Source organism: Miniopterus natalensis, chromosome 20 (assembly GCF_054644295.1).
Source record: "Miniopterus natalensis isolate mMinNat1 chromosome 20, mMinNat1.hap1, whole genome shotgun sequence".
Lineage (NCBI taxonomy): Eukaryota > Metazoa > Chordata > Mammalia > Chiroptera > Miniopteridae > Miniopterus > Miniopterus natalensis.
In genome coordinates this window covers 13,144,727-13,166,276 of record NC_142100.1, presented here as the reverse complement: position 1 = coordinate 13,166,276, position 21,550 = coordinate 13,144,727, and the positions used below count along the sequence as shown (strand labels likewise).

General features: G+C 44.1%; 1 protein-coding gene across 5 annotated transcripts in view; it reads right to left on the bottom strand.

The window, feature by feature from the left end:
- Window positions 1-21,550, bottom strand: part of UBE2L3 (ubiquitin conjugating enzyme E2 L3) — a 31,901-nt gene that overhangs the window by 2,346 nt on the left and 8,005 nt on the right. The window contains exons 1-3 of one of the 5 annotated variants that reach the window (XM_087828584.1): window positions 18,587-18,801; window positions 14,157-14,254; window positions 2,269-2,455 (exon numbers count right to left, since the gene is read on the bottom strand). In XM_087828584.1, the coding sequence (XP_087684710.1) occupies window positions 2,269-2,455; window positions 14,157-14,254; window positions 18,587-18,650 (349 nt within the window). In that variant the 5' untranslated portion in view covers window positions 18,651-18,801. The other 4 variants (XM_016204324.2, XM_016204322.2, XM_016204323.2 and 1 more) reach the window with 4 other exon arrangements.

Sequence of the window (21,550 nt, the reverse complement as noted above, 5' to 3'; positions counted from 1 at the left end):
CTCTGGACTGCCAATACCATGGACTCCTGTACTGGGGCCCATGTTTTCACGCTGGCATTATGAGGAATGGAATCAAATGCTAGTGCTGGCTGAGTCATGCACAGAGGCATAACCAGTCAATAGCACCATCCTGAGTGAGGGGGAAAAGCACAAAGTACTTCTGGCCAGGCATCCAAACACCACCTACTCCCACCTCTCCTTATTAGTGACACCAGATGGTGAGACGGGGCAACCAAGGGTTCCTGCCCACCATGGTGGGCACAGATGAAGCAGTGGGGTAAAGGCAAGGACATTCTAACCACTAAGCCACACTGACCAGGGCTCCATATAATTTTTTTTTTTTTTAAATATATCTTTATTGATTTCAGAGAGAGGAAAGGAGAGGGAGAGAGAAAGATAGAAACATCAATGATAAGAGAGTCATTGATCGGCTGCTGCCCGCAACCCGGGCATGTGCCCTGACCGGGAATTGAACCCTGATCGCCTGGATCCTAGGTCGACGCTTAACCGCTGAGCCATGCCCGGCCGGGCTTTTTTTTCCTCCCATATAATTTTGTTGTTGTGTTGTTTGATACATACAAAAATCAGTATTATGCTGGCTTTATTACTGGCTGTATTTTATATGACAAATTTCATTAAACCACCAAATTAAGCTCTTGCTCTGCTGCTAAGATATCTACTAGAACCAGGCACGTGGCTAAACAAAACTTTATTCTACCTTTCTGTCTGATAAAATTTTGCCTTGTTTCTTGACTTTTCTCATGCTATTTTTGCTCAATTTTTAATGCTTCTTTACTTTCTTTTAAAAAATTGAGATATAATTCATATATCAAAAAATAAACTCTTTTAAAAGTATACAATTTGCCTGGCTGGGAGGCTCAGTTGGTTGGAGTGTTGTCCCATACACCAAAAAGGTTGCAGGTTCAATCCCTGGTAGGGGTGCGTACAGGAGGCAACCAATTGATGCCTCTCCCTCTCTCTCTCAGGTGAGGATTAAAAAAAAAAGCCTGGCCAGGGTGGCTCAGCAGTTGAGCATTGACCTAGGATCCAGGAGATCACTGTTCGATACCCAGCCAGGGTACCTACATCAACCAATGAATGCATAAAAAAGTGGTACAACAAATCGATGTTTCTCTCTCTGTCCCTAAAATAAAACAAAAAACAAAAATCTCTGTCAAGCTTTTATAAACATCAACTTGTACATGACCAAGTGCCAAGTCCACTAGAGATCTTTCTATTCTGACTCAGCATTCTGACCCACTCCTTTCTACTATTCAGCTGTGTCGAGTCCGAGGCTGAACTTTCCACATGAAAGGCTTTCAACTCCATCTTTCAGGGGTTCCACTGAAAAATAACTATTTATATCATTCACTGAAAAACCACCTGCAGCCTCGCAAATTCCAGCCTTATCTATTCTCTTTCATCTAAAAAGACCTTATAGTGGTTGTCTGGTAACTTATAAGAAAGCCACCCAAAATATAAAATTAGAACTTCAAAAAAAGTTCTGGAATTAGGAAATAAAAACTAAACACAATCCATAACAAAATCTAATTAACTTCCAGGGGACAAGAGAGAGGCCAACTACAATAATGAATTAAGCACACACACACCCCCCCCCCGAAATGAGTATGTATGCTTACACACAGAAATCCAGACACATGGACACAAATGGCCACATCCAATTCCAGGAAGTTCCAGGCCCGCTATGTGCTTTCATTTGGGCACACAGCCCTCAAGTCTGACTATATCCCCACCCCCACACCACTCACTCTGAGCCACTGGCTTTCTGCTGCTGCCCACCAGGCAGCTTTGGCTTGTATCCTTCTTTTAGTCTAGAAGGCCCTCTCCAACCTCCCTTCTCCCTACATGTCTGACTACATATGCTAACTGCTTTGTGAGGCCACTTTAAATACCACTCTCCTTCCCTGAGACAGCCCCATAATCCCTCATGAAAACTTCCAGGAACAATGCCTACATCCCTCACTGCACTGGCACCAAGTACTGGGCTGGTCTATCTACATGTGCCCCTACTGGGCTGCAAGCACAGGAAGGGCATCCTCAAATGCCTGCATGGGTCAGCAGTTTGAGATGTGCCATGCCCATAGGCTTGGTGGGACCTCAGCTGCACTTGTGTGTGCACTGGAGCTGGTAAGTAAGATTTCTCTGGACTGTGCTTGACATGGCATTAGAAGGCACTGAGAAGCCCCTGTCCCACAGCAGCACCCCCAGAAGAGCACCATCAGAAGAGGACACAGGACCATGCCTTACCTTGGTCAGTTTTCGTTGCTGGCTTCCAGTTTTCAGCACTAATTACTGGCAGACAGACCTGTCCCTTTTCGTCGATGTTGGGGTGATAGATCTTTGTTTTAAATGTGATCTTCGGTGGTTTGAATGGGTATTCTGCTGGAAAGTTGATTTCGATTCTGAAGGCCCCCTTATCATACGGAGGGTTGTCCTGCAGGGAAAGAGATCAAAATGAACACACCATGGTAAACAACTCTGCAGCTGAGCCAGGAATGTTACGTTTACTTGAAAATTAATTCATTTCAAGTGGTAAAGCAACTAAAGCTTTGCCACCTTAGGGCTACCACCAATCAATCAGTGTTTCTAGAGCAAGATGTCTGCTAAGCTGTGAAAAGGTCTGAGATTGATGGTCTGGATTATTTTCTTTAAATAGACTTTATGTTTAAGAGTCATTTTAGTTTCACAGCCAAATTGCCCTGGCTTGCACAAGCACAGCTTCCCCCACTATCAACATCTTGCAATAGCATGGCATATTTGTTACCACTGATCAACCCACAATGACACATCATTATCACCTAGGCTCCACATATTTTATTTTATTTATTTTTAATTTTTTTTAGAGAGAGAAGGGGGGGGAGAGAGAGAAAAAGAGGGACATCGATCAGTTGTCTCCCTCCTGCACACATCCTGACTGGGCCGGGAATCAAACCCATGACCCTTCGGTGTACTGGACACTCCAACCAACTGAGCCACATGGCCAGGGCAGAGACTCCATATTTTATATTAGGGTTAGCTCCTGGTGTTGTACATATGGGTTTTGTACAATCATACACTATAGTTGGAATCATACAGCATGCAGCTTTTTCAGAATGGCTTCTTTCACTTAGTAATTTGCATTTAAAGTTCCTCTGTGTCTTTTCTTGGCTTGATAGCTCATTTCCCTTTAGTACTAACTAATACTCCATTGTCTGTATATACCACAGTGTAATTACCCATTCATCTACTGAAACACATCTTGGTTGCATCCAAGTTTTGGCCATTACAAAAAAAGCTCCTATAAATATCTGCACGCAGGTTTTTATGTGGAAATAAGCTTTCAACTCCTTTGGATAAATCCAAGAAGCGTGACTGCTGTATTGTAGTGTAAGAGTATGTTTAGTTTGTAAGAAATCGCCAAACCGTCTTCCAAATAGCTATACCACATTGCATTCCCACCAGCAATGAGAGCTGCTCACTAACACATTTTCCCAGCAATGGTGCCGTCAGTGTTTTAGGTTTTTGCCCTTCTTATAGGTGTATAGTGTTATCTCGTTTAAATTTACAATTCCCTAATGACACGATGTTCAATTTCTTTCAAATGCTTACCTGCCATCTGTATATCTTCTTTGGTGTCTGTTCACAACTTTTTTGCCCATTTAAAAATTAGGGTCTTTCTTATTTTTGACTTTTAAAAGTTTTTTTGTATATTTTGGATAATGGTCCTATATCAAATATGTCCTTTGCAAATCTCAATACTTTTAAGATATAAAGAATCACATCAGAAGTAAATAACAACCCACAGCTAAACACACAACTCTCTTGCAGCCTCAGAAGAAATGAGGATAGTCCTCCCACTCCCTGACTTGGACTGCTGCCACAAGGCGCGTCCCCACCCCACGGTGTGTGCACAGCTGACTGACACCACATGCAGAAGTCATGGCTGACGACGCATACAAGTGGCTCCTGATTTGAATCTACTGAACACGCTGTCCCTTCTTCATTCCAAGCATCAGACAAACTAAAGACTCTGTGCCACTTCTTTTTTTTCTTTTAATTCACTACCAATCTTTACTTAAACATTTTCAACTTACGAACATTCAAAACTACAAAGCTCTGCCTCTGTGCCACTTCTGTCCAGATTGGTAGTGAGCCCTCAGCAGCATCCTTTCCCATGGCTAATCCTTTTTCACTCAGCAAGTTAGCAAAGCCCAAGCTTTGCTACCACAAGGATGTCTAGTCCAGGCGTGCCCTGCTGGCTGCTTATCCCCCCAAGTCCCTGTTTTGTTATAGAGTGACAACAGAAGGTAGTCTGCTGTGTTCTGAATGCCCCAGGCTGGTTCCTATGTTTTCAAACCTTCATGGTCCACCCTAGGATCTTGTCAAGTTCATGGGTATTATGAATACAGACTATATCTCCTTACCCTTCGTAGACTGTCAAGTATTTATAATCTGCTATCTTTTCTGAAAACAAGCTTCCTGGTTGCCTGAATCACAAAATCTGCCCAACTGGCAGATTCATGTTATGGTAACTTTGCTTTCTTTCTTTTAAAAAAATTAAAAATTGATTTTTTTGGGGGGAGAGAGAAACAATTTGTTGTTCCACTTATTTATGCATTTACTGGTTGCTTCTTGTATGTGCCCTGACAGAGATCAAACCCCCAACCTTGGCATATGGGGACAACGCTCTAACCAACTGAGCTACCTGGCCAGGGCTGCTAACTTTGCTTCCTGAAGATGATTTCTCTGTACTGTTTTCAACAATTTGCTTTGTAGGACTTTTCATAGTACAGTCAACAAATATTCCAACATTAAGGAATTCTATTCCCTTTGAAAAGAAACATTAATAGGAATAAGTATTTCCAGAACTGGTATACCAATCTTTCATGACCAAACTACTCTCTGGATTATATCTAAATTTAAAATCACAATCTCCATTAATTGGAATTAAACAAGGAACTTTCTCTCCTCTGAACTTACATACCTCTCACAGCATAATTCATTTTCCCCTCAAGAATGAAAGTAGCTCTATTGTTTTCATAAAAATATGCCATTTACACCAAAAAGGTAGTATTAAACCTTCCATTCCCTAGGATAACAGCTATTAGGCGCCTGCTGCATGGCCATGGTATATTCTCTATGCATATTAGTACACACAAAGGCTTTTCATTCTAGACATCTATATACTACTCATATGTAGTTCTAAAACTAGACTCATGCTGTCTATATTCTTTCATAACTGCTCATGCTGCCATCCATTGTCTTCCAGTCTGCAATGCAGATGTTCTCCTCTTCTGTTAGGCCATAGTGACTTATGGCTTTTGTTCACAAATCCTGTGCATAGGTTGTGAAAGCTCAGTAGCCTCTGATGACATAAAAGTATAACCCCAGTACCCTAAGGTTGGCAGCAAAATTATTTTTATGTGTGGCCCTGTGTCAGAAAACAGGGCTCTCTTTATTTCGCCTCAACCATGACAGTTACAGAAAGCGAGAAAAAGCTACAGAAGAATTAGCAGGAAACACTGTAGGGCCTGAGGGAGGAGGGACATGGCTCCACCTTAAGACCAGAAGAGCAATACAGAAGGAAGGAAGGGATCTGGTGGGTGAGGATTTCCGGTGCAATGGGCTACACAAATGAGGAAGAACACAGAGAGGAAGGTGAGAGATCTGAATTATAAATGTAGCTACAAAGATGAAGGAAGGAAACCAAAGCTTCAAATGCACTCCTGGAGGCAGGGCTAAAGTTGAGGGAAATCTTCATTCTTCCTTAACCAAAAAAAAAAAAAAATAATCTCTAACATTGAAGGAACTTTCATATTGTGCCCAGGACTGTGCCAAGTGCTTTTTATCAAGAACACCACACCAATTACCAGAGCCAAAAAAAATGGGGGGGGGGGGGGGGGCTGAAAACTGCCTCATAGGTATCGAAATATTCTACTAGCTTCAGTAAGTTTTTAGGTTTTGTTACAAATGGGAAAATATTTAATTGAGGTGACATTCACAAACATACAATTAACATAATTGACATACATTACTGTATAAGTTTAAGAAATATATCATGATGTTGATTTGTGAGATGGTGGCCAGGGTCCCTTGATGTTTTGGTGGGATCCCTCCCTCTCTCTTCCTCCCTGTCTAAAATCAATCTAAAAAAAAAGTACTGCGGAAACTGTCAGATCAGCTTTGTCAGAACTCTGGAAAACTGTCAAAGGTTTACAGCAACCAAATGCATGTAGAATCAAGAAAAAGGCAACTAAAACACGGTAGGAAATCTTTGACATTTTCACTTGCCCTTACCCCACCCCCTTCCTGGCTGGGAAGCTGACATCTTGAAGATGGCAGCCTCCGTTCTCAGTGTGGGACCCTGGTCCTTAATTTCAGAGGAAGCAGAGCAGACCTTATTCACAATTACTGTCTATCCTAACCTGCCTGGGGGCTACCTGCAGGACTAACACAAGGTGCTCATCTGTTTCGCCTAACTCAGAACCCACACAGGTTGGAAAAGCGCACACACTGCTGAAAAAGACTGTATGGTATAGAAAACCCACAGCTCCCCAGAGCAAAAGATAAGTTGAAACATACAAAAGACTGCCTAAAGCCAAGGAATAAAGCCAGGGAGAAATCTGTGGGAAATTAGGGCATTCAAAAGTGTCCAGGTAGGGTACAGAGGGAAGGGGAGACCTGACTAAGGTTTCTGGGTCTTTCACTGGCCAGGGTATTTCTCACAGCCTTCAATCATGTATCTTTCTGCCCAGTTGGCCTTTGCATCCAAGGTCACTCTGCCTCCCCAACTACTGCTATGGGATGAGCCACTGAGGCACCCAGGCAGACAAGAGGAAGAAACCCTCCAGGGATCAGTCGGCGCACAGTGGCTGTGGAACCCATTTCTGATGAAAACTGACATCTGTTCTGTGGGGACAACGTGGAGGTCCTAGAAAGCAAGGATGCTGGGAAGCAAGGCAAAGTGGTTCAAGTTATCCGGCAGCTGAATACACATTACCACTAAGTTGGCAAGACCAAGGATTACCAGGGACCATGATCCCTAGTGAAGCACCCTAGCTCCACAACCTTAGTCAAACTTGTGGATCCTGTTGATAGGAAACCCACTGAGGTGGAGTGGAGATTCACTGAGGCAGGAGAGGAGGTCTGAGTTGCCACAAGATCAGAAAGAATTACACTGGAATCTCGGTTCTCAAACTTAATTCGTTCTGGAAGGCTGATGAAGCAATTTGTTTGAAAACCGAATCATTTTTCCCCCATTAAAAATAAGTAAATTTAATTAATCTCTCCAAACCCCCAACTGATTCTGTTTTAACCTTTCTTATATACAGTACATGTCTAACGTACTGTCTAATCTATAAGCAAACGCATATCACTACCTCCTAAATGCTATCACCGGTTAACTGTTCTTCATTTATCCAAATCAACAATTTTCTGTCTCTTCAATTGTCTGTGAATACTTTCATACCCTTAGCAACACCAGCACTCTTTTTTTTTAATCCTCACCTTTTCCCATTGCTTTTCAGAGAAAGTAAAAGGGGGGGGGGGGCATTGATGTAAGAGACACATTGATTGGTTGCTTCCCGTACTCACCCCAACCTGGGCCGGGCATCGAACCTGCAACCCAGGTACATGCCCTCAACTGGCAATGGAACCTTCGACCTTTTGGTGCACAGGCTGACACTCTAACCACTAAGCCACATCGGTCAGGGCAGTGTGGTTATATTTAGAATAAGGAAGTAATTAAGGTTAAATGATGTCATAGGGTGGAGCCCAGATCTGACAGGATTAGTGTCCTTATAAGAAGAGACACCAGAGAGCTCCCTTGCTCTCTCTGGCCATGCACTGAAAGGTCACGTGAGGTTTCAGGAAGAAGCTATGGAGGAGAGTCCTTACCAACAACCAACCCTGCCAAACCTTGATCTGGGACTTCTAGCATCCAGAACTGTGAGAAAATTAATCTCTGGTGTTTAAGCCACCATTTTCTGTTTGTTTGTTTATTTGTTTGTTTTGGGGATGTGGGGGGCAGCCTGAGCGGAGTAATACAGAGGATAAGACTTGCACACTGAAAATTACAAAACACGCCCAGCCGGGCATGGCTCAGTGGTTGAGCGTCGACCTAGGATCCAGGTGATCGGGGTTCGATTCCCGGTCAGGGCACATGCTTGGGTTGTGGGCTTGATCAATGACTCTCTCATCACTGATGTTTCTATCTCTCTCTCTCCCTCTCCTTTCCTCTCTCTGAAATCAATAAAGATATACTTAAAAAAAAAAATTATAAAACAATGCTGAAAGATATTAAAGACCTAAGTAAATAGACATTTTGGGTTCATGAACTGGAAGCCTTAATGTTGTAAAGATGACAATACTACCCAAAGTGATCTAAAGATTCAATATAATCTCTATCAAAATTCCACCCTAAAATTCACATAGGATCTCAAAGGACCCTGAATAACCAAAACAATCTTGAAAAAGATCAGAGATGGAGAACTCACAGTTCCTGACTTCCAAACTCAATACAAAGCTACAGTAAACAAGGCTGGGTAGTACTGGCATAAGGGCAGACATATAGATTAACAGAACAGAGTCCAGAAATAAACCCTCACATACATGCTCAACTGATCTTTGTCAAGGATGCTAAAAATCATTCAATCAGAAAGAGCAGTCTCTTCAACAAATGGTGCTATGAAAACTGGAAAAGAATGAAGCTGCACCCTTACCACATCACCCTCACACCATATAAAAAAATTAACTAAAATGCATCAAAGACCTGAGTTTAAGAGCTAAAACTATAACAAGTCTTCTTTAAAAACATATATATCTTTACTGATTTCAGAGAGAGAAAGGGAGAGGAGAGAGAGAAACATCAATGATGAGAGTCACTGATCAGCTGCCTCCCGCACGCCCCCTACTGGGGCTCGAGTCCACAACCAGGGCATATGCCCTGATCAGGAATTGAACCGAGAGCTCCTGGATCCCAGGCCTACACTCAACCGCTGCGCTGTGCCACGCCAGCCGGGCTGTAACAATTCTTAAAAGAAAACAAGGGAAAACCTGCACAACCTTGGATTTGGCAATGTTTTCTTAAATATGACACTGAAAGCACAGGCAATGGACTTCACTAACATTAAAAACTTTTGAGCATCAAAGGACATAATCAAGAGAGTGAAAATATAACCCACAGGAGAAAATATTTGCAAGTCATATGTCTGATAAGTGTTTAATATAGAGAATAAAGAGCTCCTACAACTCAAAGACAATCAATCAATCCAACTAAAAATATTTATAGCAGCTTTATTCATGATTGCGAAAACTTGGAAGCAACAAAAATGTCCTTCAGTAGGTGAACAGGTAAATAAATAAACTGTGGAACATCCAAACAATGGAATATTACTCAGTGCTAAAATAATAATAATTTAAAAAAGAGCTATCAAGCCATGAAAAGACATGGAGAAATCTTAAGTGCGTATTACTAAATGAAAGAAGCCAATCTGAAAATGGGTAAATACTGTGTAATTTTAACCATTAGGCATTTTGCAATTGGCAAAACTATTAAGGCAGTAAAAAGATTAGTAGTTGCCAAGGAGTGGCGGGGGTGGGAGTTGGAGAGAAACAGGGCTAAGTAGGGATGAATGGGTGAAACAGAGAATTTTAGGGCAGTGAAAATATTCTGTATCATACTAGAATAACAAATATATCATTAAATATTTGTCCAAACTTAGAATGTAGACCCCAATCCTTTAGGTGACTATGTGTCGATGTACATTCAATTATAACAAACATACCATCCTCCAAGGAACGTCCATAAAGATTATGCATATCTGGGGGCAGAGGGTATATAGGAAATCTCTGTACCTTCCTCTTAATGTTGCAGTGAACCTAAATCTACTCTTTAGAAAAAAGTCTTTAAAGGAAAAAAAAGGGGAGCAAAGTACTTGAATAGACATTTCTCCAAAGATATACAAATGGCCAAGAGACACATGAGAAGATGTTCAAGACTCTTAGTCAAGAGGAAAATGCAAACCAAAACCACCACGAGACACCAGTTCATATCTACTAAAATGGCTATAACTTTTAAAAAGGGAAAATAAGTGATAAGGAGGATGTGGAAAAACTGAAATCTGTGTACACTACTGGTGGGAATGTAAGATGGTGCATCCACTGTGAAAACAGTTTGGTGGTTCCTCTGAGTTGAACACAGAGTTACCACATGATTCAGCAATTCTACTCATATACCCCAAAAAACTGAAAACTGGAACTTAAGCAAATCCTTGCATGTCGATGTTCATAACAACATTATTCACAATAGTCAAAAGGTGGAAACAGCCCAGCCGGCGTGGCTCAGCGGTTCCAGAATCCAGGCGATCATGTTTTGATTCCCAGTCCGGGCACATGCCTGGGGTTGTGGGCTCAATCCCTACTTGGGGGCGTGCAGGAGGCAGCCGATCAGTGACTACTCTCTCATCATTGATGTTTCAACTCTCTCTCCCCCTCTCCCTTCCTCTCTCTGAAATCAATAAAGATATATTAAAAAAAAAAAAAAAAAAAATGGAAATAACCCTAGTGTCTATCAACAGATGAACAAATGAACAAAATATGGTATACACATATAATGGAATATGACTCATCCATAAAAATAGTGTTTTGATACATGGTACAACACTGATGACCTTTGAAAAAATTACGCTAAGTGAAATAAGCTAGATAAAAAGGTACAAATATTACATGACTCACTTTTAAAAAAAATTTAATCCTCAGCCCTGGCCGGTTTGGCCCAGTGGTTAGAGCGTCAGCCCGTGGAATAAAGGGTCTCCGGTTCGATTCCAGTCAAGGGCATGTACCTCGGTTGCAGGCTCGATCCCCAGCCCCAGTCGGGGCACCTGTGGGAGGCAACCAATTGATGTGTCTCTTTCACATCAATGTTTCTTCCCCTCCCCCGACCTCTCTGAGAGGCAATGGAAAAAATATCCTTGGGTAACGATAAAAAAAAATTTTAATCCTTGCCTGAGGACATGCTTATTGACTTGATAGAGGAAGGGAGAGGAAGAGAGAAGCCACAACCTTTTGGTGTTCAGGACAATGCTCCAACCAACTGAGTCACAACAGCCAGGGCTATAAGACTCATTTTTTTTTCTTGTTTTAAACCCTCAGCCAAGCCGGCATGGCTCAGTGGTTGAGCATCAACCTATAATACAGGAGATTGAGGTTCAATTCCCAGTTAGGGCACATGCCTGGGTTGCAGGCTCAACCCCCAGTAGGGGACATGCAGGAGGCAGCCAATCAATGACTCATCATTAATGTTTCTCTCCCTCCCTCTCTCTCTCTCTCTCTCTCTCTTTCTCCCTTCCTCTCTCTGAAATCAATAAATATATATATATTTAAAATTATATAAAAACACATTTGTTTTTTATTTTATTTTAAATATTTGTATTGATTTGAAGGGAGAGGTCGAAACACTGATGAGAGAGAATCATCGATCGCTACCTCTTGCACACTCCCAACTGAGGATGGAGCCCACAACCTAGGGATGTGCCCTGACCGGGAATCAAACCTTGATCTCCTGCCTCATGGGTCAATTCGCAACCACTGAGCAACATCGGCTGAGCTAAACACACGTGTTTAAAGGGAGCAAACCTGAACTGCCATGGTAACAATGAAGTGTCTCTAGAAAGTGCCTCTCCAGCCTCACTGCCCACCTTCCCTGCCCCAACAGTCTGGTTCTGCCCTCTCTCTGAACCACAGCTAGGGTATATTTACTAAGCAGCTCTCCAAGGACCAGCTCCTGTTATAAAGGCACTCTTCTAGGATACCATGCCTTTATCAGCCTGGCCCTGATTTCACCCCAGCTGGGCAGACCCCAGGTGAGTTTAGGTAGAAGATTCCCCATGTTGACCCAGCCCCTACCAAGCAGGGAGACCCAAGGCCCAGATGTGAGGTACTAGTGGGGACCCTGGAGAGATCAGTTGCCAACCGCATACTTGAAATTCTCCTCAGACCAATCCAGGGACCCTGGGCAATGATTACAGGAAAAGTAAGAGAGGAATCGGAAGAGGCAACATGCAGGGGTGAGGGAAGCCCTAGCCATGGCCTACTGTCTCTGGGCACAGCTTCCCCAAAGGGACGGTGAGGCTTGGGCCTGGACATTCTCCAGAGTCTTGGCTCAAGCACACTGGGATTCTACCAACCAGTCACCACCTTGGGCTTAATGAGACTTATAATAGCCCGTTCCACAGGCTCTGCCAACATGACACCAGAGGGAGGCTTTGGTGTACACTCGGGTCAGAGCCTGCCTGACAACCATCTACTCTTGGAGCCAGCCTTCAGTCTTTCAGGCCAATGAGCTCACAGGGTAGACTGTCCAAGCCTGACTGCTTAATGCAGTCCCATTCATCCTTATCAGTTTTCAAATGATCCAGACTACCTGTTTACTTCTTATACTAGTAAGATACAAAACCTCAATTAGAAAAGGGCGAGGTGGTCAGATGGTCCTGGCCATCCTTCCACTTAGCACCTACCAGCTCCCTATGGCAGGGAAGGGCTGGAGTCACCAGCTGACCCTCCCCAGTCAGGAGCTTCTCCGCTAGCCACACCCAGTGCCCTAAGCTCCAACACCTCCAAGCCTGTAGAAACCTAAAAGACTCCATCTTCCAAACCAGAGTGGAATCTCCCAGATTTAAAAATTTTGAATGTGTACTGGAAGACTACAAAGTATGTTTCCTTAGTTATCCAAATGATTATGAAAATAAACTGCAAAACCAATATTTGCCATTCAAGTTCCAGGGACTATAAAAGAAGTCATGACCTACATCAGCAGCAAGAAGAAAGCATCTATAGTAAGCAGGCTTCATGTTTGGCTTTGGCAAAGTAGCCACGTGCCCATAAGAAAAGATTTTACACAACAATGTAGGGTAGGGTCAGGCACAGGGAAAGGACCTGTGGCTCAAATGGGGAAAGTGGAGGAGAAAAGGTGGGTGGATGCAAAGAACACGAAGGAAAGGAAACACATAGGAAGAAGGCCCCAGTGTAAGAAAGGGAGGCTAGAAGGCAGACAATGTCAAGTTAGGCTGCCTTATGGACAGATGGTGAGGCTCTGGGGAGAAGGCAGGAGTGGAGGCAGAGAAGGGACTTCTTCACTTACAGTAATAACCTAGTAACCAATGATATTGAAGAAGCAGGGATCCCAAGAAATAAAACAAAATGAGAGAAAATCGAGACACTAAATTAGATCCATGTCTAAGGGCTAAGAGGAAGCAGCAGGACAGAAGCAAATGGCACACTGGTTACAGAAAAGGGGGCTGGGACATAGAGTGGGCTCCAAAGGCTTGAGAAGCCAGTGGGGTACACTGTTCCAGGGCTGCAGAGTCAGAGGTGTGAGGACTGAGGGGAGCCTGTGTGCTTGGTGTGAAGCAGTGTCAGGAGAGTGGAAGAAGCTGGGATCACAAACGGAAGTTAGTATAGAACAAGTCTCTTGAGGGGTGAGGAGATGAAAGGATGGAGAAAGAGCAGACACCAAATCCAGAAGGTAGTAAGGTCACAGGAAAGTTGCACTTAGGAGGAGGTCGGAGCATGTCCGTAGGCAGAAGTCAGTGAAACAGGGAGCTGGCACCGTGGGGGGCAGACACTGGAGGCACAAGCTCCAGAAAAGATACCTGGTCAAGGGAACAGGTGGGCCATGAAGCAAAGGGATTTGAGACAAGTGGTAGGGACATACTGGAGGGTACCAGGAATAAAGCCTGGAACACAGGTGTACAGAGGGTTAGACACAGATGCAAGCCCAGGCAGGAAAGCAAAGAGAAGATCTAGTTGGGAACACCCACCGTCTCCTGAGAGAGGTCAGAGAAGGCGGCCCTGTCTAGACAAATGAGGTCAGGCTAAGCGAAGCCAGGGAAGACAGGAGCACAGACAACCACACCACTCCTTTTCCGGGTTGATAACAGCAGACCTGCAAAGCTCGGGGACCCCAGAATGTTACAAAACCAGAGCAAAGTTGGGATTCTACTCAGGAACCGAGGCTATAGGCCCTACCTTATTACCTGCTGCTGTGCATCTGTTGGTTGCCTATATTAAAAGTCTCCTTGGGAGTAGAGAGACGAGCCCAACAGCACACATATCACCTTAAGAATAATCTGATAAGAAGTGAAGTGTTCAATACTCACAGGAACAATAAGCCCTTGCCAAGTCAATAAATTAGCTTCATCAACCTGGATGTTACGGAAGTTTTTCATTCCACATTTGCGGATTTCTTCAAGCTCCTGTTGATTGACAAAGCATAAAGGGGTGTCAAATAGGGGAAAGCACCACATATTAAGATCCCTCCTGACTCCCTCAAATTAAAAACCGAGTGCCAACACCACCGATGATAAAATTTCAGAGTGTGGACTAGACCATGCCTGGTCTGGTTAAGAGGCCCAGGGCCACGGTGGTCCCCTTTACCCATGCCCCAGACCAAGACAAGCCCCCACCTTAGTGAACCCATGGTACTCAACAGGGTAAATAACTGTGCTCCTGAGAAAGCACCACCTCCTTTTTGGGCTGTCACCACGCAACAGGGGCACAAGAAAGGTACTACAGACCTGACTTCTTCTAACCAAGATTTATTAAGCACTGACTATATGTCAGACGGCGAGGATAAAAGATGAATAAAGTGGGACCAGGAGAACACACATACCCACAAAGTTTTCTACCCAACGCTGTAAGTGCGATTTCAGGACTCCACCTCAGCATGGGCACACAGCGAAGAGAACAACTATCCAGTCTGGGATGGGAGGGGGACAGAAAACCTTCACTGAGCCTCGGTTTCCTCAGCTGCAAAACAGGGATAGCAAGACCCAGAGCTGTAGACAATGAAGGGGAAACCATGTTGTAAGCAACAGAACCCCTTGCAAATATAAGGGATTATTATTATACAGTCAACGCAGCATACAACATTTCATCCAGAAAGAATGACCACCCTGACTACTTCAAGGCCCTGCCTGAGATGTGTTTAGTCTACAACTGTCTATCAGTTGTTTTTCAACTGTGCATCAGCCTGACATTTCCTGCTGTTTTCTCAACAACTCAAGTTAACATCCAATAGGTGTTATAGCCCAACATCCTCTATTCTCAGATACCTGGAGTGACGTGCTGCCCCCCCAGTTCCTTAATCTGGCTTCTTATCCATGGCACAACAGCCTCCACCACATCTTTTGGGTGCTTTCTCTTCTGCAACTCTGGAGCACTGCCCAGCTGTGCCCCGCCTCCTCTGCTGGGCTGGAAGGACAGCTTAATCACTGGCCTGGCTTCCTCCTTGGTGGTCCAACCCGTGAAGCCCTCCAGACCTGGGAGGCACCTCCTTGTTTGGTGCTCCAGCTCACAATGGCATGGAGGCTCTGAATCAGTCCCCACATCAAGCCCAAAAGATCTCCACACCCTGTATTCTGATCACACAGCCCACAGTTTACAAGGCACCCTAGGGACAATTTCCAAGGAAGGGGAACTGAGCTAGTGCTACAGGTTCTAGGTTGGAGGATGTGCAGTATGCCTAGCATGGAGTAGGTGTCGAATGAATATGCAAGAGACACACTGACACTTCGTGGCAGATGACAGGCCCAAATTTCTTTCCCACAGGGTCCTGCTGCTTGTCAACCTTAGCTATCCACTGCAAATGTCTAGGTCTGGACACCAGTCTGGGAAATTCTGGTCTAGCAAGTGTGGGGTGGTAAAGTTTGAAACAAGGATTTTTAATAAGCTACAGTGAGACAAGAGCCACTGCCACTGAGAGACTGAGTTCCATTTCTAAGAAATGTTCAGCTTCAGTGAAGGAAAATGCTAGCAGCAATGGCTGTGACCCCTCCAGTAGGGGAAGGGGTGGCCTGGCCCCTTTTCCTGAGGCTGCAAGAGGTAAAGCATGGAACCTGACAGACCACTCAGCTTGCTAACTGGTCCTCCTACTAATGCCTGGGACTCATCAGAAATGTTTACCTGGGAATTATACAGTCTGGGTATATTTAGGGAAAAGGCCGCACACCCACACTACCACTTTGGCCAACTCCTCTCCAAACAGAATGTAAATTCCGTGAGGGTAGGAATCAGAAAACTTCAGAAGCTTATGGTCATGCTTTGCCACCTGTTTAATGATCAGGTTAGTGAACAGATGGGAAGCTGGGGCTTGGGGAAGGAAAAAGGCTCTGGAATGGGAAGGGATCTCTATGTATTTTGATTTTCTGGTACTTGGCTCAAGATACTAGAGTTAAGATTCCTGGCTAGAGACACAAGATATCATGTCCTTATGGGCTGAGTCCTACCAAGCTATCAAAAATGCAGATGGGGGGAAAATTCCAGATAGAACTTTGAAATTAGACAATCAAACAAGAAGAAACAACAGGAGAATATTCACTGTCCATGGGACAAAATATATTTTTAAATAAAATGAAATTATTTTATGGCTTCAGAAATCTAGGTACTAACAACATGAAGTATGGGTGATAAATACAACATGCCAAGATGGGTGTCAACTGTAATATAGCTGTGAAAAACTGCATCTTATAAAAAAATAAAGGGAAAAAACAAAAAAGTCCTAGGTGGTTTTTCTCAGTGGTTAGAGTGTTGTCCCTCAGACTAAAGGGTCTCAGGTTCGATTCCGGTCAAGGGCATACCCTGGTTGGGGCAAGGTGCAGGAAGCAACCAATTGATGTGTCTCTCTCACATCAATGTTTCTCTCTCTCTCTCTCTCCCCCCCCTTCTCTAAAAAGCAATGGAAAAAATATCAAGTGAGGATTAAAAAAAGAAAAACTACATCTTGCTGAAGAGAAAAGGAAGAACAAGTGGGCACCGTGCACACGGGTTCAGGAAGGGCACCTATTGGTGCTTTGATAGCAAGAGATATATAAACAAAGACAAAAGCCACACTGTGGGAAGAGGAGACCACACACCTACTGGCCAAAGAAGGGGTGGCACTAATGGTGGCTGGGCTAGGAGGCTCAGAGAATCCAAAGCGCAGCTATTAGATAAACGTTAAACTTACCTTGCTGTCAAGTTAACCTCACCAAAGACGGAAGAGGCAACATCTTTTGCATAATTCTAACCAACAAGGAAGATAAGGCAGAAGTGAAAGAAACCAAGACAAACAAACAAACATGCAAGCAAGCCCCTAATCTCCAGGGAACGTTGGGCGGGCAGCCCCCTAAGACAGTTTCTCAACAGGGTGGTGCCAGCATCCAGCAGGACTCAGCACTTGAGCATCCCTAGCCCTGCCCATCAGATGCCAGGCATTGTGATACCACCCCACCCAGATTTCCCAATGTCCTCAAGAGCCCAGCTGCTGAGAACCATTGGCACTATCAGGGGCCAGGATGCTAACTAAAAGTCCTGCATTGCACAAGATAGTCTTGCAGACAAGAACTGTTCAGCCCAAAATGCCAATCATACCTCCACTGAGAACAACTTAGAGAAGATGGATTCAAGTCATTCAGAGAAAAAAACAGGTTCATCTTAAGGTATGAAACTTGAAAAGGCAAGATGACTCAAGAGGATTGACGAACCCTCAAGCAAAGCTGCACCCCTATAACTGAAAATGATCCTGAGAATAAAGAACTGCAGAAGGAACATAAAGAAACCAGTGTAAATTCAGAGTTCAAATTTAAAACTTCAAATGATGGATGAAAGGACCCGACAAAGAAAAAGTGTGAGAGAGGCCCCGCTCTAGAAGAACAAAGTCAGGAAGCCCATAGCTAAGAATGATAGAAACTTTACAAAACATGCCCCACAAAGGTTTGTTTCGGTTCTGCACAGAGCAAGCAACAGTCCCGTCAGCTGCCCTGGGCCAATGGCGCAATGCTGACAAACCAAGAGATAGCTCAAAGGAAAGCAGAACAAGCCAACTCACACATTCCTTACCCCGGTGGGGGTAAGCAGGCTTCCCAGCCAGGGTAAGTGATGAGGGAGAAAGAGTGATGCTTCTCACAGTGAGGTCCATTTCTGGGCCCAGACGGGGGTCTGTGTATTGCAGGATGTGGAAGAGCCTGGGTGTGCTTCTCAACTCTTCAAAGGGGGTAAAGCTCATTCCTCAAATTGCAGCTCAGAGAGCCTGATGGCCAGACTCCAGGCCAAAGTGTGGCAGGCAGCAGAAACAGACCACTGCCTAACAGCTCTGCAGGCACTAACAGGGAGATGGCCCTGGCCCCAGCAGGAGTGCACTGCTCCAAGTCCTGCACAGAAGGCTCAGCTCTACCAGTGAGAGGATAGCATACAGCTGTACACAGCAAGCACTCTGTCACACAACTCAGATGTTTGCATCGACATTTGGACAAAGTATTTAACAAAATCTTTTTTTCTTCTTTGGAGGTCTATGATGGGGCCTGGAAAACTGTCCAAAATCTCCCAGAGTAATCCTCACACATGGCCTAACTGAGAAGCCTTCAGAAGCCATGATTCTTAATTAGCTGTGGCCACGGTCCTCTTTAAGAAATTCAGACAGACAGAGGAAAAATCACCTGTGCGAGTCAGGGCTGCTTCAGATGTCAGATCAATGCTCTGCACCAGCAAGTCTCAAGGTAGTGGGTGCTTGTAGTTTTCAAAAGCATATTCTTTATCATTCTGTAACTTTTATTTGCAAAGAAGGAAAAGGTGCGTTGTGCCCCTAAAGAACTACAGGAAGTAAAGTCGAACGCCATCTTCTTGGCTGTTGAGGCTGGGTTGGGAGAGAGAAGCGCTGCTTTAGGAGCCTGCAGGTCAGAGCGCGGGAGGCCCAGCAGGCAACAGCTTCATGGAAGAGAGGCTCTGAGATGGGCCTTGAATGATGGGGAAAGTCGAACTTCTAAAGAGAAGAGAACAGGCGTTCGTGTGTGCGAAATGTACTCAAAGACATAGAAGAAATCGTAAGGGAAAGTGTTAGGGAAGCAGTTGGGAACCGGGTTTGGCTCAAGTGATTATTAACTTTGGGGACTCCACCAGGGTATGTGCCCAAGCCCCTGGGGAAGCTGTTCAACACCCAGAGAGGTGGGGTTGGGTCACAGGCAAAGGGGGTAGGAGATGGAAGAGAGAGAAAGATGGGCTCATGCCCAGGCCCCACCCTAGAACTGCAGAATAAGAAAATCCTGAGTTCAGCTGAGCACCTTTGCCTGGGGATCCTCAGGTGACGATGAGATGCACCCCTGCTTAAGAACCACTGCACTCATCCAACCCGTCTTTTAGCAAGGAAGACACTGAGGCCCTGATTAATTGAGTATCATTTTCACTGTCAGAAATAAGCTTCTAAAAGAGCAAACATCTCTCACTGAGCCAGCCACACAGAAGCTATGTAAGTTCTTAACTTTTAACATGTGAATGCTGCCCTGGCTGGTGTGGTTCAGTTGGTTCAGTGTCATCCTGTGCACCGAAAGATTGCTGGTTTGATTCCTGGTCAGGGCCCGAGCCTGGGCCCAGGCCCAGGTTGTGGGCTCAATCCCCAGTAGGGGGCATGCAGGAGGCAGCCAATCAATGTCTTGCTCTCACATTAGTGTTTCTCTCTCCCTCTTTCTTCCTCTCTCTAAAAATCAATAAAAACAACTGTAAAAAGTGAATGCTGATTATGGTTACAGTGCTCATTTTACTGTTCTCTATTCTGAAGATTCCTACAGGCAAAAGGATCAGAATATTCCAATCCCTAACCATTCTGTTCAACATTTATTTTACATATTATATAGAAATCATATTTTGATTTGGCAGGTAGTTACTTCAACAGCTGCCAAATCATCAGTGGACTAGAAAGAGCAGAGGCCTCTGGGTCAGACAGGCCTGGGCTCAACCTCCCAGACCCTCCACACCAACCTGAAGCTCCGGGTCTACTATCTTACCTGAAAAAGAAAAATGGTAGGAGACCTACTTCACAAGGCCCTTGTGAGAATTACAAAAAACGTTATATAGTGCTTAACACTTAACACCCCAGTAGGTAATCAATTAATGGTAGTTTCATTCCCTTCCATAATTGTATCACCACATTTCTTAATATCTAAGACAGTGTCAAGGCACCAACATATATCCTCTATTCTACATAACAGGACATAGACATAATATGGCATCAACAGCCTATGACCAGAACTCATGGGATTTTAAATTAGAAATGTTTATGGTAGTTAGCACAAAGCTTTCAGAAATGCCCTAATAGATCATATCTCAATTTTATTTATTTATTTATTTTTAAAATATATCTTTATTGATTTCAGAGAGAGGAAAGGACGGGGAGAGAGAGAGGCAGAAACCTCAACGACACGAGAGTCATTGATCAAGCCCACAACCGGGCATGTGCCCTGACAGGGAATCAAACCCCGATCGCCTGGATCCCAGGTCGACGCTCAACCGCTGAGCCATGCCCGGCCGGGCGATCATATCTCAATTTTAAAAGAAAAAACAAAACAAAATGTAAGGTGGGGGCTTGATAACAGCACATCACCACCACCGCCGCCACCTCTGGAGGGCATCAGCTTAAGGTGTCATCACCTTCAAAATCCCAACAAAGAACATAAATAGATGCTAGGGAAGGTGCATGCCTTTGGTGCAAGAAGCATGCACCAAATGCAGCCACATGAAAAGCTGCAGCAAGATACTGAGAAAAGAGAAGGGTGAAATGAAGTGGCTGGTTGCGACAACACCCTGCAACATTTAAAATGAACAGCACATAGGGTATAACTGGAAGCTCACAATACCCTGAGATAGGCAAATCAGGAGTATCAGCTTCATTTTACAGATGGTAAAGCCAAGGTTCAGAAAGGCCCAAGTCACAGACCTTGAACAGGGTAGGGCCAAACTACAGCCAGAGCCAGAAATTACTCCTTTGTAAACATATCAGCCACACAAAGCAGTTAGGGTGGTGAGCACTTACACTGGAAATGGGCAGCACAGGGGCTCCTATTCCTGGAGCAAGATCCTGGGAGGGCTTAGCTTGCCCTGGAAAAGTACTTTCCAAGATTTATAATGACAAAAGCATGAACTTATACAGTATTTGCCCTGGCCCTTCACAGCTAGTCATTAAATGTTTATGTTGTATAAGGAACATTTCTAGGCTCCTCCCGGCCAGGCAAAACGAAACCTGGCAGATGGAGCCGGGTGTCTGAAGGAAAAGAACTCAAATCTGCCTTAAACCTAAATATAGGATCACTCTCAAAATACCAGCTACACAATTGGTAGGGCATTAGTAATTTGGAAGAGCTACTCTTGTTTTTGTGTAACAGTAGAAAAGTAACTAATTTTGACAGAAATGCACTTTCCAAGCTTGTACAAAGCAACCAGTGGCAATGACACTAAATCATGACTTCAATGTAATTCAATACTGTAAATCTAAATATAAGGCTTCAGAGCCCCCAAACACAATTCTATTTTAATTAATACTCAGCAAAGGGGGTGGGACCCACATCAACACATTACCCCTTCCATGGGTCAGCAGTATGCTAGCTATCTTACACTTAGTTATTATCACAACTAATACACTTAGCTATTCTCATAACTCTATGAAGGTTTCATCGGAGAAATCAGAACTCTGAGGCTCAAGGTGAAGACACAAACCAGTCCAAGGCAGAAATCAAGATCTGAACTCAGG